The 27680-nt window shown below is 49.4% G+C and overlaps 1 protein-coding gene, 1 long non-coding RNA gene and 1 other non-coding gene across 3 annotated transcripts; 2 read left to right on the top strand and 1 right to left on the bottom strand.

The window, feature by feature from the left end:
* Nucleotides 1-11437: 11437 nt before the first annotated feature.
* Nucleotides 11438-11548, top strand: LOC113833905. The gene has a single exon (XR_003482097.1). It is a non-coding gene; the product is annotated as a U6 spliceosomal RNA (small nuclear RNA).
* A 7153-nt stretch (nt 11549-18701) lies between these two features.
* Id3 (inhibitor of DNA binding 3, HLH protein) lies at nt 18702-20262 on the top strand. Its single transcript, XM_027399727.2, has 3 exons — nt 18702-19070; nt 19188-19270; nt 19753-20262. The coding sequence occupies exons 1-2, from the start codon at nt 18771-18773 to the stop codon at nt 19245-19247; spliced, it is 360 nt and encodes a 119-aa protein (XP_027255528.1). The 5' UTR covers nt 18702-18770; the 3' UTR covers nt 19248-19270; nt 19753-20262.
* A 528-nt stretch (nt 20263-20790) lies between these two features.
* On the bottom strand, nt 20791-23934 carry LOC118238286. The gene is made up of 2 exons (XR_004768141.1): nt 23620-23934; nt 20791-22141 (listed from the first exon to the last, which is right to left on the bottom strand). It is a non-coding gene; the product is annotated as an uncharacterized LOC118238286 (long non-coding RNA).
* Nucleotides 23935-27680: the final 3746 nt, after the last annotated feature.

Below are 27680 nucleotides of genomic sequence, written 5' to 3'. Positions count from 1 at the left end.
AAGACCATCATCGGTCATGCCCTCAGCAGACAGCATGGTCTGAAAGAGGCCTTTGGTCTGGGACAACTGCCCCGAGGCCTTGCACCTCCCTCAGGGCCCACATCTGATCCTCCCATCTTGAGCTCTGATGGCCTTTTACCCAGTCTGGGCATGTTCCACTCGGTCCACTTTAACCCTCTAATTCTGTCCTCAACCAGAGGTGAAATTCCTGCACTGGCTGCTGACAAGGGCCAGCTTACAGGGACATTCCTGTGTGCAGCCCCAGGCCTCACATCTCTGCAACATTCTGTCAGCATGCCTCTGCTTTGCCCAGGGCCCCCTCTCCAAGTTTTCGTTGAAATATTAGTTGGTTAAGTGGCATTTGCTATGCAAGCATGAGGACCAGAGTCCAGATCCCTAGACCCCTGTAAAGCCTAGGTGAGCATGTTGGCTAGCTTGTATTCTGATGCCAAGGTTTGGAGACAGGAGATCCTGGGAGTAAACTGGCTAGCCAGACTAGCTAGGTCCTTGAGCTCTGAGTTCCTTTGAGAGAGCCTGCCTCAGTGAGTAACACGGATGACTTTCAACAGTCAACTGTCAGCCTCCATATGCCTGTTCACATACATGTATCCATACCTGCACACACATGCACACACACCCACATGCAAAACAAAAAAACTAGGGGTTGCTTCCAGAGCACTGGAAGCCAGGTGTGAGCACACGTAGCTCTCCCGGCTCTGTTCCTATCTCCAGCTCTAGATACCCAAAACACTCAGTATCTATTGTATCCAGTTTTCTTTGCTGCTCTAACAAATGACTCCAAGCCAGATGGCATGAGACAAGGCGAATGCTAAGCTACAGCTTATCAGTTAGAGCATTGATCTGACCCCACTGGGCTAGAAGCAGAAAGCTGGAGGGACCACGCTCCTTTGTTAAAACCTACTTCACAGTTTTCCTGGCTTCTAAATTGGCCCCTATGCCTTGGTCGGTGGCTCTATCATCAAACCCCAAAACCATGGCATCCCCTTGCTTTTCTCACTGCCACACCTCCCTCCCTGACTGTCTTCTGCTCCTTGTTCACATTAAAGACCCTTGTGAACTGAGCATAGCACCCCCATCCCTGATAAACTCCATAACTGAGACCAATGGCCTTAATTCTCTTCTCCTTTTGGTTTTTTTTGAAACAGTGGCATCTCTGTGAAGCCCTGGCTGTCCTGGAACTTGTTCTGTAGACCAGGCTGTCCTCGAACTCAGAGATCCTCCCACCTCTGCCTCCCAAGTGTGCCACCACTGTCCAGCTCCATTTTTTGTTGTTGTTGTTGTTGTTGTTTTTGTTTTTTGAATGGCTTTAATTCTATCTGCAAACTAATTCTCACTTACTGTGTAAAGTGTATGCGTGAGTTTCATGGCAGGGCCTTTGTAGGCATTTGTGGAGGGTTACTCTCTAGTCCACCAACTGACCCACAGGGAAGGATGGAGACCGTGATGCCCAGAGAGTCCACATTCCTTTTAAAGGGAGCAGTGCATTTGGTGTGATGTCACTGGACCCGAAGGCACACCATGACCAGGTGTGCCAGTATTTCAGGTAAATATAGAAAATCGGATTCTTTGGTGAAAGATTCTAATTTTGAAATCACCGCGCAGATAAGAAAAGAAAAAAAAGAAAAAAACCCACATCAAACCAACTCAGGTGCTATATCTGATCCGAAGCCACTCAGGTGTATTCTAGGGGCCTCTTCTGTCCCATCAACCTGGGTCAGAAGATAAGAATCACACGGGACATGCCCTGGGGATGAGGCACCATAGGGACCTGGAGGTGGGAGGGGAAACCGAGCAGAAGTGCCCTGGGTACCTGTGGGGATGCCTCAGGGGAAGGCTCTGAGGGAGAAGGGACCGACCATCTCCCTGAGGGACCAGCCATCACCTGCAGGAAGCAGTGGTGCATCAAAAAGAACAGGAAATCAGGCTGCAGCTAAGCTGCAGAGATCCTGCAAAGCAAGGTGGCTCCGTGCCTCGTGGCTTCAGAACAAGCCAAGCAGACCCTAGAACAAGCCAAGCAGACCCTCGCTGGCGGCAAGATGCTAGAGTCTTTTCTTCTGAAACCTTAGCAACCCTACAGCTGGGGGATGGCCGGCATGAGCACGAACAGGAAGTCTTCCTGCCCTATTACTCATTTTTTAAGTTATTTGTGTTATTTGTGTGCAGATGTATTACCATCTGCATGTGGAGGCAGGGGGTCAGTGTTGGGGTGTCCTTCTTAACTACCTTCCACCTTGTTTTCTGAGACAAGATACCTCACCCAACCTGAAGTTCACTGATCCTGCTTGATGAACCGGGCAGCAAAGCCCAGGGACCCTGCTGCCCCCACCTCTGTGGCACTGGGATAGTAAGTGTCCGGTTCTTTCTCGTGACTTCTGGGGCTCTGAACTCAGGTCTTCATCCATGAGTAGCTAGTATTTTACTAACTGAGCCATTCATTGCCCCTGCCCCACTTTAATGTAATTTATTTATTTTTCACTGCTGAGTATCAAATCCAGGGCCTTAGACAGGACAGGTGAGTGCTCTACCACTGAGCACACCCCAGCCCAATCTTTCAATCTTAAAAATTATTTCGTCAGTATTTTTATTTTTTTCAACTTATTTATTTTTGAGACAGGCTTCTCTATGTAGCCCTGGCTGGCCTCTGGCTCACCTGCCTCTTCCTCCAGAGTGCTGAAATTGAAGGCGGCTGCCACCACCACTGCCCTGCTCTCTTAATATTTTCAAAAATTTGGACCCAACATTATTGCCTACTTAAACATTCATTGAAATTCTTTTGTTTAGTAAATATTATTTATTTAGTTTGAGATGGGGTCTCACTGTGTAGCACTGGTTAGCCTGGAACACACTATGTAGTCCAGGCTGGCTTTGAACTCAGAGATCCCCACTTATCTCTTTCTCTCCAGCGCTGGGATGAAAGGCGTGCACCACTGCTATACCTGACCTCCAAGTATTTTAGATGCAATGGTTTGCATTAGAATTAAAAACAAGTGGGGTTTTGGTGGCGCATGCCTTTAATCCCAGTCCATGGGATTTAATACCCCATGGGAGTTAATGAGTGCCACCCAAAGAAGAGTCTGCCCACTTAAGGTGCGTTTTCCTATTTCAGTGAAGATTATCTCTATCAAGATGACCCCCAGGTGTGCCCAGGTGACAATCGAGTCCATCGAGTTCACAATGAACACTAATCACCACTTTCTTCTTACTATGTTAATTATTTTAGTCATCTTTTTCTGCTTTTTCTTGAGATAGGGTCTCACTGGGTAGCTGTAGCCAGCCTGGAACTTGCTGTGTAGACCAGGATTGTTTCCAATTTGTGCTGATCCTCCTGCCTCTGCCTTCTGAATGAATATTGAGAGTAGAGGCACATGCCACCACACTGGCCTTCTCAAGTGTCTTCATTTTCAACAGTATTTTATTTATTTATTTATTTATCTTTGGTTTTTTTTTGAGACAGGGTTTCTCTGTGGCTTTGGAGCGTGTCTTGGAACTTGCTCAGTGGAACTGGTTGGCCTCGAACTCGCAGAAATCTACCTGTCTCTGCTTCTACAGCGCTGGGATTAAAGGTGTGCGCCATCACTGCCCACCCTAATTTATTTTTATAAGTATTTATTTTTTAGTTTGCTTATTTATATATCTATTTATTGTGTGTATGAGTGTTTTGCTTGCATGTATGTCTGTGCACCATGTGTGTGCAGTGCCCACAGAATCCAGAAGGGGGCATCAGACACCCTGGGACAGGAGTTACAGACAGTGTGAGCTGCCATGTGGGTGTGGGAATCAAACCGGGGTCCTACGGGAAAGCATCCAGAGATCTGAACCCCTGAGCCATCTCGGAGCCCCGAAAGCACTCATTTTTGTGTAAGTATGCATTCATGCACGTGCCACAGCACGCATGGGGAGGCTGGAGGACTACTTGCAGGCGTCAGTTCTCTTCACCACATAAAACCCAGGCATTGAACTCGGATTGCCGGCTTTCCACCACATGCTCTTACTCACTGAGCCATGAGGCCAGCTCTTTCTCTGAGCTTTCCTGATGATTGGGGCAATTATTTAAACTCGGACAATAGGAGCAGGTCATGGTGACACATGCCTGTAATCCCAGAATTCAGGAGACAGAGGCAGGAGGATCATGAGTCCAAGAATGGCCTGAGCTACATAACCATGTCTAAAAACAAAACTCCAAACCTAACAGCTTACAATGTAATGAAGGTGATCTATATAACATGGTAAAATGAAGTGAATTTCACTTCTTGCATCAAAATCTTTACAAGCAATCTGAGGGGAGCATTAATGTTGAGGTTTTTTGTTTGTTTGTTTTGTCTCCTGTGTATGGATATGTGTCTGTGCACCGTGTGTGCAGTGCCTAAGGAGGCCAGAAGGGGGTATTAGATCCCCTGGAACAGGAGTTACAGACAGTTGTGAGCTGCCATGTGCCTGGTGGTTTAAACAGAAGCAAGGCTTGAAATAGATCAGCAAGTTGCTCATTGACACTGAGTTTGGAGATGGAGACCACTGGGCTTGCAAGGCATAGTCCTGTGGTTCCAGAACTCAAGAGGATGAGAGAGGGGGAGTATAGTGAATTCTAAGCAGCCTGGGCTACAAAGTGAATTGGAGCCTAGCCTGGGCTTCATGAGACCTGGGGAAGAGATGTCCGGGGCAGAAAAGAGGGAAACATGGGGCTTGAATTAGGTTTCCAGGGCTTTCAACTTGAGGGTGTCCTGCAGAATAAGTAAAGTCACAAGGCAGAGGATGGTTTGTTGTTGGTTTTGTTTAAGGTCAGACCTCTGCCTTTATGCTCCCAGATCCAGGAGGCTCCAAGGGTAGGGATCAGGTCAGGGCTCTGGCTTAGATTCTAGCCTCAGTTTTGGAGCCAAGTTTCTCCCTCCCTTGGGAGAAGAGAGCACTAGGGAGGGGGAGTAAGGAACCTGCTACACATGACTGGACCAGCTGCCACCAAAGTGTTCTCAGGAGGAGGCTTTCCCAGCAAGTCAAATTTACCCCAGGACTTCTGCCCGCTCCCAGACCTTCAGTATCTAAGAAACAGTTGCTGTAAATTGAAAATCTGGCTAGCACCAGATGTGTGGGTTCTATCCTGAGCATCAAACACACTGGCTGTGGGTAGAAGTCATTTGTAAACCCAGTAGAGGCCGGAAGATCAGGAGTTCAAGGCTGTCCTTAGCTACCTAAGGAACACGAGGCCAGAGACCTTGTCCAAAAAAAAAAAAAAATGTACTTTTAAAAGTTTAAATGAGCCAAGATGATGACACATGCCTTTAATCCCAGCACTGAGGAGGCAGAGGCAGGTGGAGCTCTGTGAGTTTGAGGCCAGCCTGGTCTACAGAGTGAGTTCCAGGACAGCCAGGGCTGTTACACAGTGAAACTCTGTCTTGAAAAACCAATAAATAAATAAAGCTTAAATGTGCAAGTTAAAGGGCCCAGAGGAATAGAGGTCACAGCCAAGCAGTGCCCAGGAAGTGAGATGCAGGTTGTGACTGTTAGGAGCACTGCAGTTTCTGACAAGCATTGTCCCCTTTCTAAGCAAACTCTAAGGATAATAATGCTGTGTGTACCGAAAGGTGCCGGGGAAATTCTTGTTTTTCCTCTCTTCTTTTTCTCAGAGTCAAGATCTTGACCAGGCTGGGTGTAAACTTGTGGATGAAGGGGATCCTCTTGCCTCAGTCTCCCTTTAGACGATAGGTCTGCATTACTATGAACAACTTTTCTTTTGTTTCCTAAGAACTTTATTGAGCTGTAATTTTCATAGCATAGAATTCATCTGCTTTAAGTATACAGTGATTTTTTTTGCATATTTACAGAGCTGTGCTACCATCACCACATCAATTTAATAATATTTTCATCATCCCCCCATGAATTCAGTTCCCAACAGCAATCACTCCCCTTCCTTTCCCAGTCCCAGACAACCATTAATCTACATCTCTCGAGATTTGCCTTTTATGGAAATTTCACATAAATGGAACCATAGAGTCTATAGACCTGTGAGTATTGTTTCTTTTACTTAGAGCAATTTTGGAGGTCCATCCATGATGCTACATGTCCCAGTCATTTTTTTAAAGGCTGAATAATATTCCATGTGTGGCTGCCTCATACTTTGGTGATGTAGTCATCCATTAAGAACATTTGAGTCATTATCAGTTATTAATGATTACAGAAAACATGGCTGTGAGCACCCCTTACAAATCCTTCCATTTCTCCTGGGTATCAGATATCTAGGAGGAGACTGGTGGGTCATAAAGTAAACTTGGGTTTAACTTTAAAAAAGGAAAGAAAAGAAAAAAAGAACTGTCCATCTTTTTAAAAAGTGTGTGTGTATACCCGTGCACAAATTCAAGCACACACATTCCCAAGTTTATGTGTACTGTGTGTGTGCAGGAACTGGAGTCTCGGGTAGTTGTGAGCGGCTGATATGGATGCTGGGAACAGAACTCACGTCTTCTGGGAGAGGTGTGAGCACCCTTTGCCACTGAGCCATCTCTCCAGCCCGGTGACAAGGTTTTATATTCTGTTCAGTAATGCATGAGAGTTTACTGAGAAAGTTAGTACAGAGAACATAGGATGGCATCTTGTTATGGGAGGTCTTTTAAAAAATGGGCAGTTAGGGCTAGATAGGGATGGCTCAGTGGTTGGTATAGGCCACTGGTTGCTCTTCCAGAGGTCCTGATTGAGATTCCAGCAACCACAGGGTGGCTCACAGCCATCTATAACTGTAGTCCTATGGGATCTGATGCCCTCAAACAAAACACCCATATATATATATATATATATATTACATAAATAAAAGCAGTTTTCAAAAAAGGGGGGGTTGCCAATACTAACAGGGGTTTCCTTTCTTTTCTCTTCTTTCTATTTTCCCCCCTCAGTTCTGGCTAAACCCAGGAATGCCAGCAGGGCCTAGGTGAGCTTCGGATCCATCCCTAGGAGAGGGTCTAACAGAATAGACAGAGTACCCAGAATGCTATTTCTTCCCTTCCTGAAAAAGCAGCTTTCTCCTCCCCTCTCCTCTCCTCCCCTGTCCTCTCATCGCTCCTCCCCTCCCTCTCCTTCATCCCCTCTTCTCCCTTCTCCTCCTCTCTCCTCCCCTTCCTTCCCCTCCTCTTTTCTCCCCTCTCCCCTTTCCTCTCCTCTCTCTCTCTTTCCTCTCCCCTCTCCCCTCCCCTCCCCTCCCCTCCCTCTCATTCCCCTCCTCTCTCTCTCTTTCCTCTCCCCTCTCCCCTCCCCTCCCCTCCCCTCCCCTCCCTCTCATTCCCTCCTCTCTCTCCCCTCCCTCCCCTCTCCCCTCCCCTCCCTCTCATTCCCCTCCTCTCCTCTCCCCTCCCCTCCCCTCTCCTCTCCATCAACATTGTCCAATTAGTAGCCACGGTCCTAGGTGGCCATTCAGTCCCTGAAAGGTGGTTGATCCAAACTGAGACAGGCTGAACTGTAAAACATTTACCACATCTTATTGACTTACTATGAAAAATAGTGTAAAAATAATAATTTTTTAAGATATCAATTATGTTTTGGGATGATAATGATTATATCATTGAAGACAATTCCACTCTCTTTCTAAAATTATTTATTCATTTTTTGTTTTCTTGAAATAGTCTCATGTAACCCAGGCTGACCCTGAACACCAGTAGCCAAGAATGATGATGAATTCCTGGTCCTTTTGCCTCTGCATCCCATGTGCTGGGATTATATACATGTGCCACACACTATGCTGTCCTTTTTATATATGTGCAGTGGTGTTTACATTCTTGTATGCCTATGTCAGGGTGTTGGATCCTGGATTTGCAGACAGTTGTAAAGTGCTGGGAATTGAACTCAGGACCTCTGGAAGAGCAGTCAGTGTTCTTAACCACTGAGCCATCTTTCCAGTCTCCCTTTAAAATTCCTTTTTAATCTTAGATTTGCTAAGAATGGAACACAGGACCTTCTGCAAGATACACTGAGGGACACCTCCCCCAGTCCTCCTGATTGTTTTTAGTGTAGCTAGAAAACAATGTGAAGTTACATGTGTGGCTCACATTTCTGGTTCATATGTGGACAGGAAATGTTTACTGTGCAGTTGTGGAGGTCAGAGGACAACTTTTGGGAATCAGTTCTTTTTCCACCATGTGTGTCCTGAAAACGGAATTCACCCACTGGGCAATCCCGACAGCCCTATTACATTTTAGTGTCTGATACAAGGCTCACTACACTCCTGTAGGATGGATGTTGTGACTATCGTTTCTTTACAAAAAAGTAAATCCGAGGGAGAGCATGACCTGCCCAAGGTCACAGCTGGGCACTCACTCACAGATTCCAGTTTCCAACCAATGTTGTGTGACTCCAAAGTCTATCTTTGCTACCCAGGTTACGATGCAGTGTGTCTAGAGCCGTAGTGCACTTGATTAGACCGTCTATCAGTGATAAAGAGTCATTCTAATCAGAACCCAGACTGAATGCTTGTCTTTCATGAAGGCAAAATGAGAAAACAGATTAACATAAGCAACGCATTGCTATCTGTTGACTCTTGGGATGTGCGGGTGAATAACAGGCTGAGGAGCACTGCTCTGATCAAGCATCTCATCTTTCAAGTGTGGAAACCGATGCGCGGGAGGACGGTGGGTTTACCAAGAGCTCCTCTATGCTGGCAATCCTTGGAGTTGTGTTTGCGGGAATCCTAGGGTGAGATTCCTTGAGGACTTCAGTCTTTACTAGAAAGGTTCTGTCCCCAGCCACTTGGAAGCCTTTTTCTTGAGCCAGTCCCCTTCCTCCCCTAAGATTGTCTCAAAGACAAGAACGAGGAGGGGGACAACCAAGCCACTTCCCATCATGGTCCCAAGGCCACCATCCGGTCTTGGGCCAGGAATTCCTTTCAGAGACTTAAACCGGGGCGAAAATTATTGTGAACCTTTGCAGGTCTCGAAGGACAGTCTGCTCCATTTCTCTCCCGACTTAGCTGACTCAGTCTCCCTCAGTGTCTTTCCCGAGGTGGGCCTAGACCTTGCAGCTCTGCCCCCATCTGCTCTCACGCGTGGTGGGGAGGTGTTGGAACAACCATCTACCTCCCCTGTGCCCTCTTCCCAGCCCTGTCCAATGAGGCTGGAGAAACGGCAACAGAGGCCACGCTGAATCCATCAAACCCTGGAACCCAGGAAGCCACAGGCAGAGGCTGAGAGGGCGCCACTGAAATAGAGGCGCAGAAACAAAGGCTCACAAAGAATGCCTTGGACAAAGAGGGAGACTCGGAAAAAGGCCTCGGGAGAGGGGCGAAGGGGCCAGAAATGAGGGAAAGAGATGGGAGAAGCAGAAGAGAGGGAGAAAGGAGGGGGAAGATGGAGAAGTCGGAGTTTGAGAAAAGGGGCGGAGGACGGAGGCAGCGCTGGCAGGAGACTGGGGCGCGCGGGGCCGGGCGCGGGTCCCAGGTCCCCGGGGGCGGACCCTGCTGGCGGCGCCTGGCCCCGCTGCGGCCGTCGGAGCAGCCACATTCCTCCGGGTTTCCCACACATTCGCCATCAAAGCATCCCCAAAGCCCCAGCTTTTCCCGCGCCCCTCCCCCGCCACTGGCTGGAGAAGCTATTTTTCACCCCCTCCTGGTCTTTAATCTGTTGTGGGAAAAGAAAGCGGCTTTTGTTGAACGAGGGGCTGCGGGGGGGGGGGGAGGCGCGGGCGATTGTGTGTCCCGCAGCTGCGCGCCAACGCTGGGGTGGGGGCTGCCGGGGTGCAGGCCGAGCTGGGACTGCCCGGGAAGGTGGACCAGGGCGGTAGTGACAGCCCGGTCGCGGGGTGCAGGCCAAGAAGGGGCTGCCCATGAAGGTGGGTTGGAGCTTTAGGGTGTAGGGACAGTCGGGGGTGCCGGGTGCAGGCAAGGAAGATGGCAGTGGAGAGGGAGGGAATGGAGGAAAAATCCACCAGAGTCCTCTCGCCATTGTTCTCTTGGCCAGGAGATTGCAGGAAGATGGACTTATACTGGGCTAGGCACTTAGAAGTCTGCCCAGACTGGGGCTGCAGCCCTGCAAAGCATTGAGCACGATTAATGTTTGGTTTTTATGGGCTGGGGATAGAGTCCAGGCAGGGTCTCTAGCATGCTAGACAACCACTCTACCAATGAGCTACATCCTCAGCCAGACGGCTTGCATTTAAATCCGGCTGCATGCAGTCCTCACCTGGGGCCCAGACATGCAACTAACACCCAGGAGGTCTACTCCAGAGAGTGGAACAACACACGCTCACATTCAAAAACACACATGCTGCCTGACCCCAAAAGTTCTCTGGGGTTTCAAAGGTGTTTCCTTCGATTTCCATGGCCAAAGCCTAAGTTTGCAACCCTTGCTTTCCTGCCTCACAACAGCTAGCTGTGTGACCGTGGTCAGGTGACCTCACCTCTGGGCCTCAGTCAATGTGAGGACACGTGAAATGCCTGCTCAGTTAGGTTTGGTGGGACACAGCCTCTTAATCAGAGCATGTGGAAGGCTGGGGCAGAAGGATGGAGAATTTAAGGACAGCCCGGGCTACATAGCAAGGTATTGTCTCATAAAACATAAAAAAACAAACGAAATGTCAAACTAGTGGTTGACACTCAGCAAACGCTATCGCTGCTACACAAGTCGGCTTGGTGACTCACGATTTATATTCAGGAGCAGTGTGGCCTGCAGGAGGCTCCCTGTGAACTACATACAGCCCAGCCTCTGCCTTCTGGCACCCCAGCCTTTCTTTCCAGCTCTCTGAGGAGCTGTGGTCGAGTTGGGAATAGGAGATACCTTTCCTCTCTGGCAGGGTCAACCCTGTCGCCAGGTCCACCCCTCCCTCCCTTCCCATCTCCTTCCCCTGGCAGCTTTTGAAATGTTGCTGGGCCCCAGGCCAAAGCAGGACAATGTCTGGGCAGGATGGACACTGTTCTTCAAGGTCGTTTTTGTCTTCATCTTTCCTTGCCTTGGACTCTGGACCTCACCATCCTTCCGGGACCTTTCCTGAAGCCCCAAACTCAGCTAGTTATCTGCTGTAGAGAGAGAGCATACCGCCTGGGAGTCACAGAACCAAAGGACAACCCGAATTTAAACTTTCACATTTTTAGTTTATCTGCAGTGCTGGATATCCAACCCCAGGGCTGCTTCACCTTTATGCTATACCTCCACCCCCAGGCCCAGCATTTCTAATTTAAATCCTGCAGGCTAAGGCTAAGGTATGTACTTACAATCTCAGCACTCAGGAGGCACAGGCAGGAGGATCGGCACAAGTTATAGGTTAGGCTGTTGAGTTACCTGTGAGTTCCAGGGCTACACAGACCTGACTTAAAAGAACAACAACAAATTAAGAACAAATTCTATCTCTAAGTGGTGGTGTGCCAAGAGTGCCTATGATTACTGGGGTAGAACTGAACTCAGTTGTCATTAATTTTTTAAGTGTGTGTGTGTGTGTGTGTGTGTGTGTGTGTGTGCTCACTTCAGCCAACACATATACTAAAGTTGGAACAATGCAGAGAAGATTAGCATGGCCTCTGAGCAAGACCTGAAAATTAGTAACAAATGCTATATTAAAAATTCTTGCCACAGCCAGGTGGTGGTGGTGGTGGTGGTGCACACCTTTAATCCCAGCACTCAAGATGCAGAGGCAGACGGATCTCTGAGTTTGAGGCCAGCCTGGTCTGCAGAGTGAGTTCCAGGACAGCCAGAGCTACACAGAGAAAGCCTGTCTCAAAAACAAACAAAAAATGATTACTATTATTAAAGTATGTAGGCATGTATGATGAGTGTAAAGTTATGCATGTCCCAGCACCAATGTGAAGGTCAGAGTACAACTTTGTAGAATTGATTCTCTCATTCCAGCTTCACATGAGCTCAGTTCGCCAGGTTTGCTCAGCAAGTGCCTTTATCCATTGAGGGATTTTACTACACTGACTTGTGGAGATCCTCCTGCCTCTGCCTCCTGAGTGCTGAAATTCCCCTCAAAGAAGTATCTCAGGGCAGGTGCTCCGAGAATATCTCCCTTCTGCCTTACCTAACCGTGTCAGGGGCAGAGCTAGCCCTGGGGCATCCCCTGGTCTGTAGGGAGCCGTCCCTGCATTCTCCATTACAAGATGGCGCCTGCATCCGGCAGGCACCGAATGTAAACAAGATTATTGTGCAGGCGCTGGGTAATTTTCCATTCCTTGATCTCTGCCTATTCCGTGGCGTCATATGGCCGGATGAGCTGCAGCCAATCATGGGGTGACATGTCCAAGGCGGCGGTTGCCCTCCTTTATTAGGGGATTAACCTCCCACAATAGCAACATTCCCAAGCCAAAGTCCAGAAAAAACATACCTCTCCGAATTTACCACCCTGCAGTTCTGAATCCGCCTCGTTAGAGGGGTCTCCGTGGTGCTGAAAATGTTCACATGTTCCCGGGTTTCGACACCATATGTCCCGCGCCCGCTCTGTATTCCTCGCCAGCAAGAAATCATACGCAGGACACTCGGATCCTTCTGCAGGAAAGCTTTAATGCGTCTTGAGAGGAGAGCATAAGCTTACCAGAGCGGAGACACTGAGCCAAGAATCCCGTCCCCTAATAAAGGCTGGCAGCCGCCGCCTGGGACGTGTCACCCTATGATTGGCTGTAGCTCATCCGGCCATATGACGCCACGGAATAGGCAGAGATCAAGGAATGGAAAATTACCCAGCGCCTGCACAATAATCTTGTTTACATTCGGTGCCTGCCGGATGCAGGCGCCATCTTGTAATGGAGAATGCAGGGACGGCTCCCTACACTGGTCACTGATCTTTTGGTGGGTAAGTTAATGAGGGGTTAGTTAGCTTTAGGGTGGTGTGGCTGGAGTAAGCATGGCTGAAAGATAGAGAAGGCAGTCAGCTCCAAAGTTGACCCTAAATTTAGCAGTAGTTGCCACCATGTAACTTCAGAGGAAGTGTCACACGGGAAGGACAGCTAGAATGTGATAGAGTGTGCTTAGCATGTGCAAGACTCTTGGGTTCTATCCTTAGCACTTAAATAAATACACCTTACAATTTGTCACCTTACATAATAGGCCCAGTTTACTTTATCTGGTGGAATACAAGCTTCTCGGGGGCTGGTGAGATGGCTCATCAAGTAAAGGTGTTTGTCACAAAGCAGGAGGACCTGAGTTTGATCCTCCTGAGTCCATATAGGGGATGGAGAGAAGCAACTTTTGTGAACTGTCCTCTGATCACCCCACATCCACCCTGATGTGCACTCACACAAATACATGAATAAATGCAATAATAACAATTCCCGAGGGGTCCTTTGGAAGGGTGGAAGACAATGAATATATGCAGAAGAATAGAAGCTTTGAAGACAGGATGAAAATCTTGGATTTACCACTGGTGGCTATGTGACATAAGCACATTAACCTCTTTCTGAAACTCTTTCTTTTTCTTTTCCTTTTTTTTTTTTGGGGAGGGGGACAGGGTTTCTCTGTGGGGCTTGGGAGGCTTTCCTGGAACTAGCTCTTGTAGATCAAGCTGGTCTCGAACTCACAGAGATCTGCCTGCCTCTGCCTCCCTCCTGAGTGCTGGGTCTAAAGGTATGTGCCACCACTGCCCGGCTTCTGAGCCTCTTTCTACAAGTCCACAAAACAGGTCAGGGTCAGTGAAGCTAGGCATGGTGTAGCACGTTTATAATCTCACACTCTGGAGGCAGAGGTGAGAGGACTTTAAGTTTAAGGACAGCTCTGGCTACAGGGTGTGCCTGTCTCAGATCCAGTCAATGAGAAGAAAATGCAGGGCCGGGTTGGGGTTGAGAGTAGAGTGCTTGTCTAGCATTCCCAGCACTGTAAAAACCAACCAAACAAAACCAACAAAGATTAGGTAAACAATTCTTGGCAAACAGGACTTGATAAAACACTCAAGAGATGAGGGTGGCTTTGACAGCTTTGAGTGTTTCTGAGGTGTAGAGGAGCCCATCTCAAGATCCTCCCAAAATGCCCACCTTTATAAAGACTTAGGCCCCCATGTCCCTTCTTAGTATTGTCCACATTTCTGTTAACTGCCTCTGAGGAAGCACCAACTTCAAGGTACACCTTGGACCCTGTGCAATGCATCATGCCACATAAAAGTAACTACTTCCCATCCTCTGTCCCCTATGGTCCTTCTAGCTGTCAGGTGGGTAAATGTTATTTTCCCCCAATTTTATAGAGGCAATTAAGGAGAAGGAGTGAGGCCAGATAGCCTAGGCAATGCTAGTATATGACTTCCTTGTATCCTCTGGATCTGGGGTTGTACTTTGGGGTTCAGATTTGCTGAGGGGAGCAGGGATAGACTCTCTGTGTATGACTGGAAAGCTCTCAGCACATCTTTAAGTCAATCTTCTGAACAAACAGATAGATGTCAGAAAATGCATGTGCTGGCAAGATGACTCTGTGGATCAAGGGCTTGCCCTGCAAGCCTGAAGGCCTGAATTTGGTCTCTGGACCCATGGTAGAAGGAAAATATTGGATTCTCCCAAGTTGTACTCTGACTTCCTTGAATACGTTGTGGTATGTACACATTGTGGTACATGCCCAAACTTAATATACATACATCACTTACACAATTGTTCTTTTTCTAAATACAACTTCTGGGAACCTTAAACCAACATCGAGTACTTAACATTTATGAGAACCAAGGCCAGATCGGTCAGGAAGGCTGGGGAGCAGAAGGGTTAGATCTTGGCCACAGGTCAGTCACAGACATAACGATATAACCTTGGACAAGGTTCTAAGGTCCCTGGATCCTCCTGTCTGCACATGGAGAAAAGATAGCTAGCTAGCTTGACAGGAGCCCAGTTTAAGCAAGACATCTGCAATCCTCATCATCATGACATTGACTTTGAAATTCACCGCCGAGAGACCCCACTGCCATCACGTCTTGAATTTCTAAAGAAGAAACAGTAATAGCTTACAGTTCTGCCAGCTCCTCAAAAAAAAAAAAAAATCAGAGAGCACAACATAGATTTTTTTTTTCTTTTTATAATTTTGGCAGAGGAAGATGCAGTTCCTGGAAATGCTTACAAAATGATTCCTGACACTAGGAGAGAGTTAAAAGAGGGGAAAAGGAAAAAGAAAACTTATCTACACACAGAAAGAAGGAAGGTGGAAAGAAACGGGATAAACAAAAGAACTAAAAGAGAAAGGGGGACTTTAAAGGGCCCCAATTCAAGGGACGTTATCAAGGTCTCAGAATCTGAGATTCACAAGCCGCTCGCCGGCTGGGGTGGTGCAGGCCCCGCCCCTATCTCGGGTGTCGGGCGTTCATTGGTGGGAGAGGCAGTCGCCGGCCGGTGACTGCCCGAGGAAAGGTTGCCTGGGACACGCATCCCTGTGTGAACGCATGACGTCCCACCCTGGCGCCAGGCTGTCTGGGGCTGAGTCTTAGATCAACACAGCTGTGGGACCCGGACCCACAGCTGGGCAAAGGAGCGGATTCCTCAACAAAAAATAGGATTGTGGGAAAAGTTCTGAAACAAAAACAGCGCAGACAAAAGCCTTAATGACATCCTTTCATAAAAATAAAAAATGCAAGAGGGGGGAAAAAGCTGGTAAAAGGAGCAGAACTGGGAACAGAAAGTTCAGAGGCGTTTGGAGTAAGAGGCTGAGGCCCCGCCACCGCTAAACAAGTTGCAGAAGGCCAGGGAGAGCCGGCCAGTCTGCTGTGCAGGGAGGAGAGGCGTCTTTGGGGTTTAAACTCTATTCAGTGTTCCCAATCCAACCGAAACCCACTCCTTTCAGATTTAGACTCTTAGGTTAGAAAAGATCCTTAAAGTTCAGTTACTTCACCCCTCTTTCTCTTCCCCTCCCCCAAAGGAAGGTTCAGGAAGGAAGGATTTGTGTCCAAAGGTAAGTTCTTGGCAAGGAAAGGACAGATCGTGGCTAGATAACCCCACAGCACCTTTCTGCCCTATCCCACACAGCCTATGGCCATTTCAGCCTAGAAGCATCAAGAGGAAATAATAAATGCTTTGAAAGTACTTTGCAAGCCGTAAACCCAGTAAACCCGCTATCCAAGCCTGAGGCAACAGAGGTAGTACTGGAGGACCCGAGAGGAGGGAGCAGACTCTGGGTGGGCTAAGCGCTAAGCACTTACCACACACCTGGCCCATGCTGAACTAATGCTGAAGGAGGGAGCATGCTGAGTGCTTCTCAGAGAAGAGGTGTTTAATATTCTTAGGTCTCACTCTTCAGTCCCTGGCTATCCTGAAATGCACTATATAGACCAGGCTGGCCTTGAATTCATAGAGATCTGTCTGCTTCTGCCTCCTGAGTGCTCAGATTAAAGGCCTTTATTTCTTCTTCTTTTTTAATAAATGAGGTCAGAGCTGGGTGTAGTGACACACCCCTTTAACCCCAGCACTAGTGAGGCAAAGGATCTCTGTGTTTGAGGCCAGCCTGATATACAGAGTGAGTTCCAGGACAGCTAGGGCTACACAGAGAAACCCTGTCTCAAAAAAAAAAAAAAAAAAAAAAGAAAAAGAAAAAAAAAGGAAAAATAAACAAATAAATACACAAACAAACAAATGAGCTCAGTTTCATTAGCTCCACTTAACAGGCAAGAACACTGAGGCTCAGAGAATAATTAGTTTCAAGTTCTCAGTTAGTGAAAGAAAACAAATGAAGATTTCAACATGGGTCTGCCAGGCACTGAAGGCCTTGATTTTTCCAGAAGCTCCTGGCTTGACTGTTTTGCACAAACATACAGAAGTCTTCATGACAGTCAAAGAAAGGGCCCTCTGTTAGTTACTCGGGAGTCCTCACAGCTAAGGAGATTTCCCTTCCCGTGACCAAATAACTGGCATTTAACTTCTTCAGCATATAGAGACTGACTTGTGTTTTTACAGGTTGGATTCCCTTTGCCTTAGACTGAAAGCGCTGTCCTTGAGAACTTTAATATTCCCAGGAGAAAACTTTCCGAGGCTTTTTCTGGGACACAGGGCCCTGTGGTGTGATGGAAAAGAACGAGACTGGCTTTACCTGTGATGAATACTGGACATGTTTTTTATGCCCCCTCCCAGCCCTTTGCTATCCCACATGCCCTGTCCAACTGTCACACAAGCGTAGAGTTCTTAAGTCAGAAAGTATTTAAAGAACCCCTTAGTGCCATCTCTCTCTCTCTCTCTCTCTCTCTCTCTCTCTCTCTCTCTCTCTTTCTTGCTCCTCTCAATAGGCAAAGTGAGGGTATCATCGATTACTTGTCGATGACCAATGGCTGGCAGAGCTGGCTGATTGAACCCAGGGCTCTGACTTCCTAGTGTCCTTCCCACTGTTAGAACTGTCCTAGCTCAGAGGTCCCATTGTCCTGTTGAGAAGTGCCACACACTACTAAACACTTAATTGTTTCCTGTGTTAATCTCATCCCCGGGCATTGTGAGATTCTTGAGAGCAGAAGCCTGTTTCATGTGAAGCCTATAAATATTCACTAGGCTGATGAAGAAAGCACTCATGGCTGGGAGAACCTCACCTGGGCTTCTCCAAGATGGGACTCAGAATCTCCGAACTACAGGGTCTTTAGAGTCTGGGAAGTGGAGAGGAGACCAGCAAAGACTATGGGAGTGCACTATCCTTTTGCAATATGGGGTAGCCTGCCTGCTGGCTCTTCCTGACGGTGATGGAGCCACTTCAGCAGGATGAGAGTAATGACGTCCAGGTGGCTACCCTTCCACAGCAGAAAGGGACAGACAACCGAGGGAGCGAGGCAGTTGCTATTGTTTTCTGCACAGAATGTGGAAAGTGTGGGGAGGGAGGGAGGCTGTGCAAAATGAGGAAGCAAGTTAGAAGAGATTTGCTGACCCATTGGCGCATGTATGTGTGTGTGGAGGGGACCTTCTAAAGGGCTTACGCAGAAATCATTCCTTCTAGTCTCCGTATCGGAAACCTCCAAACTTCTAATCAAATTCACTTCCAAAGCACAACTGGGCATGCATTTAGCCTTAAGGGGGTTCATGGGACAAAGGTTCATGCTTTTTCTTTCTCTATGGAAAAGGCTTGGATTTAGGCTGCTTTCTTCTCTCTCTCTCTCTCTCTCTCTCTCTCTCTCTCTCTCTCTCTCTTAACCCCCCTTCCCCTGTTGCTCAAATAAATAATGTTCTTTGCTCAAGCCTCCTTTCCCCTCCTCCTTCTGCAATCTCAGCGCCTAGCCCAAATCTGTTTTCTTCATTGTAACCTCAGCTTCACCGCAATTAATTTTTTTCCCCTCTGGTCACAAGATAATTCCCGACGCCAGTGAGTCTGGAGGTCAGACGAGCAGCAAATTGGGGAACAAGGCGGCACTAATTCCTTACAAGTTTCCCTTGAAAATTCGAGAGAGAGAGAGAGAGAGAGAGAGAGAGAGAGAGAGAGAGAGAGAGACCTTCAGGGATTTATGATCACGGAGCTGTGGGTTCGAACCAGTGTTGGGCAGAGGGCAAGGGAGCTCAAGGATCTTGGGCGCCGCCAGAAAAGGCAAATTCTTAAAGTTAATGGTTTTGGTTGATTTTTCAAATCTCTGCTGGCTCAAGAGCCCCGCCTCTCCTCAGTCTCAGCGCTTCCTCATTCTTCGCATCCGCGCCTCAGCGGTCCTCGGCGTCAGACCAGCCCAAGGAAGCCTGTTAGCAATTTAAGCCCACTGTGGACGCCCAGGGTCGGGGAGGCGGTGCCCAGGGAGCGGGGTGGAGCCTGGCGGGCTATTTTGAATAAGGGGGCGTGGTCTCGGGGCGACTCTTTAAGAGGCGGCTGCAGCAGGCGTGCGCCGACTGTTTGCTGCTCTAGCTGTCGCCTCCTCTCCTCCAGCTTCACTCACTCTTCAACATGAAGGCGCTGAGCCCGGTGCGCGGCTGCTACGAAGCGGTGTGCTGCCTCTCGGAACGCAGCCTGGCCATCGCGCGGGGCCGCGGCAAGAGCCCGGCGGCAGAGGAGCCGCTCAGCCTGCTGGACGACATGAACCACTGCTACTCGCGCCTGCGGGAACTGGTGCCGGGAGTCCCGCGAGGCACTCAGCTTAGCCAGGTGGAAATCCTGCAGCGTGTCATAGACTACATCCTCGACCTGCAGGTGGTCCTGGCAGAGCCGGCGCCTGGACCCCCGGACAGTCCACATCTCCCGATCCAGGTGCGCAGGGGCGGCAGGCGGGCCTGAGTTGAGCTGCTCGTGCGGGCTGGGATGCTGCGGGTCTCTCCCACCGACTCCCCGAATGCCTTGGCTAACTCGCCCCCTATCCTTTCACAGACAGCTGAGCTCACTCCGGAACTTGTGATCTCCAACGACAAGAGGAGCTTTTGCCACTGACCCGGCGGTCCTGGCACCTCCCGGTAAGTTTGCTTCTGGCATGGGCAAGGAGGCTTGCTTGGGAAATCCTGTGGTTGACAGGACTTTGCAAGGCTTAGGGTTTCCTTGGTTTAGGGAAACCCAAGCGAGGAAAGAGGCAAGAGGCTTGTCGGTGGTCACTTAAGAGTAAACGACAGTATCAGTGTCAATATCACGTGCATGTTAAAGCGTGCTGCCTCTGCTCACCCGGGGTCCTGGGCAAGCGGGCGTGCGGATCGCACCAAATACTCTTAGTAAAGGGAGCCCCCTTTCCACTAGTGTCGTTTCCAAGCGGGAGGGGGAGTGGTGGCTCCGCCTGTGGTCCTTTGGCGCCAACTGGGTGGAGGCTTGTGTGGGGCGCGGAGTTATCAGCTGGAGGTAGAGACCAAGTTTCCTCCCTGGCGCCGGCCAGTCTGCGGCGGCCTCCGCCTGGGCGCGCTCGGCGGAAACTGGCGGCTCCTTCACTCTTCTCTTCTCCCCCGCCCAGAACGCAGGTGCTGGCGCCCGTTCCGCTTGGGACCCTGGGACTCTGGGACCCTCTCTCCGGCCGGAAGCCCGAGGGCATGGATGAGCCTCGATCTCGCCCGGCCCTCTTCACTTCCCCTAAACCCCTGCCTCGAGGCTGGACTGGGAGCCCGAGAGCGAAGGACTGAACTTGGGTGGCCTGAAGAGCTAGCGCTGGTCAGCAGCTGGGCAACGTCACCCGGTCCCCACCCTGACTCCCAAGTCTTAAAAGACTGGCTTTTCCGAGAATGGGGGTGTCGAGAATGGGGGCGAGTGTGGCTGCCCTGCACACTGCCAAGGCAGCGTAAGAGCTGGTTTTCTGATCTCCTTGGAGAACGGCTCTGCTGCCCTGATTATGAACTCTATAATAGAGTATATAGCTTTTGTACCTTTTTACAGGAAGGTGACTTTCTGTAATCATGTGATGTATATTAAACTTTTTATAAAAGTTAACATTTTGCATAATAAACATTTTTGAACACTTTGTGTATTATATGCGGCGTCTCCCCATTTCTTATGTGGCTGTCTTTAGGAAATATCCTGGGATCTTGGGAGGAACAAATTTGGGTACCCTCTTAGGGTTAAGTTCCCAGCTGAAGCTGAGGGATAGGGTGGATATTTGAAAGGGCTAAGAATGGGAATCCCCAAATCCATTGGGGGTTGACAGCAAGTATCTGCAATCCTACCCTGTCAATTACAGAAACCCGATGCAAACTACCCAGCAGTTTAAGACTGAATTTTTCTTTCAGTCCCTTGAAACAATTACCTTCCTGGCTCTTTGCAGGGGATGTGGTAAGAGTGGCCCCATTTCAGAGATGAATAAACTGACTGCCAGGCCTGGTCTCAGTTCCCTCATGCTTTCTGGTCTAGCTTCCTTCTAGACTTCCAAAACCAAAAAACCCTCAATTGCTGCGCATAGCGATAACACACCTTTAATTCCAGCACTTGGGAGGCAGAGATAGGCATTTCTCTGAATTTGAGGCAAGCCTACGTAGGTAGTGAGTTCCAGGACAACCAGAGCTACATAGTAAGAGCCTGTATTGGAAAAACCAAACCAAAACCAGGGTCTCTCAAATCTTCAGCCTCTGTCGGAGATGCAGGCTAGCTGGGAAGCAATGCTGCACGTTCCCTTCGAGCTCTAAACTTTTAACTTTGACCTGTGAGTTTGAGAAAACTGACTAGGATTTTGTTGGGCATGACTAGGATCTTACTGGCCAGCAAAGAAAAAGACATCAGCCCATGTCCCATCTATTCACCCCCAACACGGTGCCTCCCCAGGTGGGATGCACCAGGCTCCTGGCCTCACTGAATTCCTGTTTATATGATCTCTGTGTGTTGGGTCTTGGCATAGTTACTAATATTTCATAACAAAAGGGTCATGTCATTACCCTTTGTGCATTAACCCTAGTAAGCCTTTTGGGGTGAACCAGGGTCAAAGGGGGGGGGTGCAACCTCTGTCTTTGCCAATCATCCTACAGTCTGATGAATAGTTTTTAATCCTGATCTGGGTCCTGATTTCCTCTGATGAGTTGAAGGACGATATGAGCATCCTTCCGAAGGCACACATGAATTTTTTAAGAGTAATAGCAGACCTCCAACCTTCTGGAGGTCGGGAGTTCCCATGTGAGAAACCCTTGCCCCAAATAACCTTAAGACTGGTTATCTCCACCTTGGATGGTGTGTTAGGCTGTGCTGTGTTCTCTGGATACAGCCCATCGAGGGTGAAAATCCCGGACTTGCTGAGTACTGCAGGCTACAGACTGTGCCTCCAGTGAGCCTCAGTTCTGAGGGACCTTTTTTACTCTACCACAGTAGTCTGCCTTCTGTTCACTTAGAAGTTAACACCAGGGAAAGCTGCAGGCTCATGTGCCATGTGACCTGGAGCAAGCCACTTCTCTCTGAGCCCAGCTGCCGGCTAGGACCCAAGATAATGATGGGAAAGTTCTTTGAAATGCATCACACACCTACGAGGCATTATTAAGCTAATTCCAAGGAAATTGCTTGTCAAGACTCCCAGGGCTGAGCAGTTCAGGTGGCCAGGACAAAAGCTTAGACCATCCCGCCAATCCATTAGTCATTAGAGAGTGAAAGCAATTTAGCCCTAGGTCAGAAACCTCTGAGATAGTTCTTCAGTTGTAATCATTAAGGGGAGTGCCTACCAGGTGCGCCGAGTCCATTTCATCTTAATCTTTTTTCTAATCAGCAAGGTGGGTATCTTGAATAGGTTTATCAAGGTCACAGCATGGAAGTGGGAGACGGTATTTAAGAAGGCCAGCTTCCTCTAGCTCCGAAGCCCGTGTTTTCATGTACTTCAGACTTCTCTTTTCCCTGCCACTCTGTGAGTGGGACGCAAATTAGGAACCCAGTAAGAGCTTGTTGGAAAAACAACAAACAAACGTGAAGGTTACCTTATTTCTGTATGAGATGGGATGATAGTATCTCCCTTGGAATCCTATAGTTCGGATAAAAGACCACACATACAGCATCTCCCTGGCTCCTTGGGCAATACAATTGGGGGTCTTGAGTTGATCTCGAATCTCTCAGCTCTGAATCACAAACATTTGGGATATATATATATATATATATATATATCTGTATATAATATATATATATCTGTATATAATATATATATATCGAATATATATATTCGAAATACTCCATTAGCTAATGGCCACACAGTTCCTAAGTGACAGGGGGCAGGGATTTAAATTCATGTCAGTGAAACTTGGTGGCCTCCCAAGAAGGCCAGTTCGCCCTCTACCACACAGCGTGGGACACTCTTCATTTTAAGTCTTCCGAATCGTTACAGCTGTCCCTGGCCGCCACTACTGGTCCTACGGCTGCACCCTTAAAACTTGTATCGCTCGCGAATATTCCCGTAAAACTACCCCCTACCCCATAGCCGGCCTCCAGGCAAGAAGCGGCTCGGCGGCGCCTGGGCAGGGCAGAGTCTCGGCCCACGTGGCCCAGGGCCGGGGAGGGCGGAGCTCCAGGCTCCACCCCCTAGCTCGGTCCCACCCCCGGCCGGGCGCCCGCGCTCTCCCGCCCCCCGCGGGCCCTGGGGGCCGCTCGCAGGGTGTTCGCTGGCGCCCGGATGTCTGAGCTCTGGCTCCACTCTGGCTCCGGCTCCCTCCGCAGCCTGCGGGGGGGGCTCGCAGCCCATCCGGAGCCTCGCGGCGCCCCCGCCGCTTCTGCCAGCAGCGCGGCCTGCAGCTCTCAACCTCCCGGCCTGGGTGAGCCCCCCCCACCCGGCCGAGTCGCTGACCCCACTGCTCTCACGCTGCCCCCATCGGCGCTGGGGCCGCTGCAGCCTAGCCGCGCCCCCACCCCGCTTCCTGACTCGGCCCGGCGGTCGCCTGCATCGCACCCCGCTCCTTCCTTCCTTCATTCTTTCAGGCAACGCGCATTCCTCGGGCGCCTGCGACGTGCCCTGCACAAGGCCTCGCCGACCTTCCGAGAGTGGCCTCGAGCCACCAGGCTTCCCTGCCCTCCCTCCCCACCCCGCCCGAAGCAGGCGGTGACGCCCTCCTTCACGCCAGAGTTCTCTGATTATTCTCCCTCCAGTTAGGGTTCAGTCCGAGGCAAGACTAGGGGGTCGCTGTGTAATTATGATGGGGTCGGTCTGCAAGCTCACTGATAGGTCAGAAGCGGGGTCCGAACTGGGGTTCCAAGCAGCTTTGGACTAGGTAGGTGTGGGGTCAGGATAAAGGGACTTCGAGACCAAGATTTGGGGGTTGCTTTTGACAAGCTATGTAAGGCAGGGGCAGCTTTCTGCAAGCCCATCCCTGGTGGGGGCCTCACCGGCACCTTAGCCACTGTCCTTCCCGCTGGAGACGCTCTCTTTCCTCACCATCACTCTGCTCTTCTGAGCCGGATGTCACGGGCAGAAGCTTCATTGGGCCTGGGCCTGAAGTCCTTTTGTGACTGGAATCCCATGTTGGCCAGGATAGGGAGGGGCAGCACCCAAGAACCAAGTGTGTTTAGCAGCAATCTGTTGTTGCTCCCAGTACCTTTTCCCATTTGCTCGAAAATTCAAACCCTGTCAGGGATGGGAGGACCCTCAGCACTCACACATGTGGCCTGTTCAGAGACACCCAGCCAGTTAGTGGTCAAGACAAGTCTGGTAAGTAGATGTGGTGGCATATGCTTGCACTCAGGAGGTTGAGGAAGGAGGAGCCTGAGTTTGAGGCCAGCCCAGGATACATGGTAAGAACTAGAAGAACTAGTCTTAAGAATAGATGGGGGGTGGGGTGGGGGCTACTGAGATGGGCTAGAGAGATGGCTCAGTGGTTAAGAGCACTGACTGGACTGCTCTTCCAAAGGTCCTGAGTTCAATTCCCAGCAACCACATGGTGGCTCAATTCCCAGTAGTCACATGGCAGTTCACAACTGTAAATCCAGTACCAGGGGGATATGGCATCCTTACCCAGGCATACATACAGGCAAAATCCTGTACATTAAACAATAAACAAATAGAAATAATAGATAAGCAGTTGCATAAGTGGCTCAGAGGTGAAGAGCATCTGTGGCTCTTCCAGAAGACCAGAGTTTGGTTCTCAGCATCCACTCCAGCTCCAGGGCATACACTGCCCTCTTCTGGCCTCCATGGGCATGTGCACACGCTCGAACACACACACACACACACACTAATAATGAAAATCTCTAAAAGAAATGAATGGGCCTCGTGGTTATGGTGGCAAATATCTGTAATCCCAGCACTCAGGAGGCAAGGGGATCTCTGATTTCGAGGCCAGCCTGGTCTACAGAGTGAGTTCCAGGACTACACAGAGAAACCCTGTCTCCAAAAAAACATAAATAAATAAATGGAGTCAGGCGTGGTAGCAAATACCTGTAATCCCTGCACTTGGAAAGTAGAGGCAGAACGATCAAGAATTCAAAGGCCATCTTCCACTATGTTGGAAATTGGAGGCCAGGGTCAGTGGGTTAGCGGAGCTGGCTGCCGAGCCTGATGACCTGAGTTCAATCCCCAGACCCTATGTAGGGGAAGGAGAACATGTGCTCCACAAATTGTCCTCTGACCATACATGCCCACTGCATCATGCATGACCCCCCCCCAGCACACATGATATATTTTATAAAGCTGGAGGCCAATCTGAGCCAATCTAAGACTCCATCTCAAAAAGCTAGGAAAGAACAGTGGATAAACAATCAGAAAAACTGATATGTCTGAGCATAAAATACAAAGTTTGAGCCTAAACCCCCTGGATTCTCCCTTAACCCTTGAGTTCTCCCTAAGCCAGCAGGGTTATTATTCCTGCTGTGGAGATGGGGTGGGCTGGAGTCTTGCCAATCCACGGACCTCACCCACTGCTCTACAGAGAGACTGCCAGGGGCTGCTGGAAAACACAGCCCTACCCAGAGGCTCTGGGAAAGGGCAGTAGGGATGGCACCTCTCAGAAGCCGTGTCCCTTGTCCCTGCCTAGCCCCTACCCTGCCACCCTTGGCAGGAACAAATAGAGGAAGGGTGACCAAGTAGGAGCTGAAAGCTGGGAGGAGAGAAGGCTCTGGGAACTGCTGGGGCAGCTTAGTGGGATTCTTAGAGACACATGCGGAACTCATTACCCTACATCAAGGTGGTCGCTGGCTGTGGATGGGTTTGGGGTTAAAAGTGTGTGTTCTGTGGAGGAGGTACTTAAGGCACAGCTGACTCCCCAGGATAAGTCTCCCATTCCATGACCCTGGTTCTTGCTAAGCCTTGTTTAGTTATCAGCCTGTGCTCTTTCTAGCATCCAAACAAGCAGTTTCCAGATAAAGGCCACTGTACCAAGTCCCTATAGGTTATTCAGGAGACTTGGGGGCCACCAATACAGAAAATCACATTCCCCCTACTTGCCCCCCCCATTCTCATCAGGGCCAGAGGTCCTCTAGGTCTGCCAATGGGCCCAGATGTGTGACAAGCTGCACTATTCATGATCTCTTGCTTTTCTCCCAGGACTTATCCTGGTGGGGGGTCCTACAACCTGTCAATCACCTCTTCCATTGCAGATCCATCTGCATAGACAAGAACAGCAAGATGTAGTTCAAAAGAAGCTGTTAGGAGTGCTCCCACCTACGACAACAGTCTGGAAGGGAGGGGTATCTTCTATCTCAGTCATAAGCTGTTACAAGTCCTAACAAAAGTTAATGTGGAGTGACCACTGTGTTTGCCATCTGCCTTGCTTCTGGACCTTTTGCACAGCTTGGGGACACAGCTGGGCACTAGCCTGTGAGCCCCTGAATACCATTCCCCGCACCTTCAAGCAAAAAAGAAAAGATTTTTTTTTTTACTTAGGACTTTGGGAATAGGAAGTCAGCTCTGTTAGGAAAGAGCCTAAAGACAAGCATGAGGACCCGAGAAATCTGGGTGCAGGAGCACATGTCTATAATCCCAGTCCTGGGGAGCGAGACAGGAGGATCCCCAGAGTTACTGACAAGCCATTCTAGCTGAATCTGTGAGCTCCAGGTTCAGTGAGAAGCCCTGTCTCAAAATATAAGGAGAAGAAGAACGATGGAAGAAGACACCCAGCATCAACCTGTGGGCTCTTTACATAAGGCACCTGTACACACCTGTGTACCCACATATATAGACATAACCCCCAAACTTTATACCACTCCCATACTTCCAACACACTGTCCCAGCCTGCAACAGCTCTCCTTGTGAGAGTCTGGGAAGCTGACATAGCTGGCTGGAATCCTAGCTTTGTCATTTATCAGCTATGCCACCACAGGTAAAGCCATTTATCCTCTCTGAGCCTCTCTGGGTTGATGTGATGATTGTATTTGATGACACATGTAAAGCTCCTGGCACTTGGTTGGCCCTAGATGACCCCCACCAGGGAGTCTGCTGGGTGTAGTGTCACATTCCTGGGTTCTTAGGTACTGCTGTTGGCAGTGCAAACCACCTCAGGACCACCTAGCCTGGGTTTGTGTTCTTCACGGCCCACAGCCCATCCAGCAGAGCATCCTAGCGCTTAGGGAATGAGCAGTGCAGAGAAGACACAGCTGGACTCCACCCCTGAGCTCTGCCACCTCTCAGTGTCTGAGGTTCCTCTCTGCCATCCTGCAAGGAGAAACTGAGCCCCAGGGTAGAGAAGTGACTTACACAAGATCATATGGAAAAGAAACACTCACAGACCTGGAAATAGAAAGTCCGACTATAGGGGTCAGGCAGAGGTAGGGTACCAGGTCTAGGTGAGCTGTTCACTGTGGGCAGCCATTATCCATCTAGCCAAAGGGAGGCCAGGGGAGGCCACTTGTCCCTTCTCTCTGTCCTGCCTTCCCCTCCCCCCTGTCCGTCCTACCCACCCCCCTTTTCCTTCTAGGCTGTCCTCCAACTCTATAGCCAAAAACAACCTTGAACTTTTTGTTTTTCGAGACAGGGTTTCTCTGTGTAGCCGTGGCTGTCCTGGAACTGGCTCTGTAGATCAGGATGGCCTCAAACTCACAGAGATCTGCCTGTCTCTGCCTCCTGAGTGCTGGGAGTAAGGGCATGCACCACTACTTCCCAGCGACCTTAAACTTAAAAAAAAAAACAAAAAAAAACCTTTTTTTTTCTATGCATCTGACTGTTTTGCCACATGTAAGTCTGTGCAACACATGCCTGCAGTGTCTGAGGAGGCCAGGAGAGGGCATCAGATTCCCTAGAATGGGAGTTACAGATAGTTTTAAGATGCCACATGGGTGCTGGAAATCAAACCCAAGTCCTCTGGAAGAGTAGCCGGTGCTCTTAAGGCTGAACCATCTTTCCAGCCTGACCTTGAACTTCTGACCCTCCCGCCTCTACCTCCTCAGTGCTGGAATCACAGACATGTACCACGACCACACCCAGCTTTAATTTCATTGTTACTATTACTATTAAAATTTTGTATGTGTTTGGGCACAAGTAGGCCACAGCCTGTGGATGGACATCAG

The sequence above is a fragment of the Cricetulus griseus genome, chromosome 2 (genome assembly GCF_003668045.3).
Source record: "Cricetulus griseus strain 17A/GY chromosome 2, alternate assembly CriGri-PICRH-1.0, whole genome shotgun sequence".
In the NCBI taxonomy this organism is placed as follows: Eukaryota; Metazoa; Chordata; class Mammalia; order Rodentia; family Cricetidae; genus Cricetulus; species Cricetulus griseus.
This window is presented reverse-complemented; position numbering and strand designations above follow the sequence as displayed.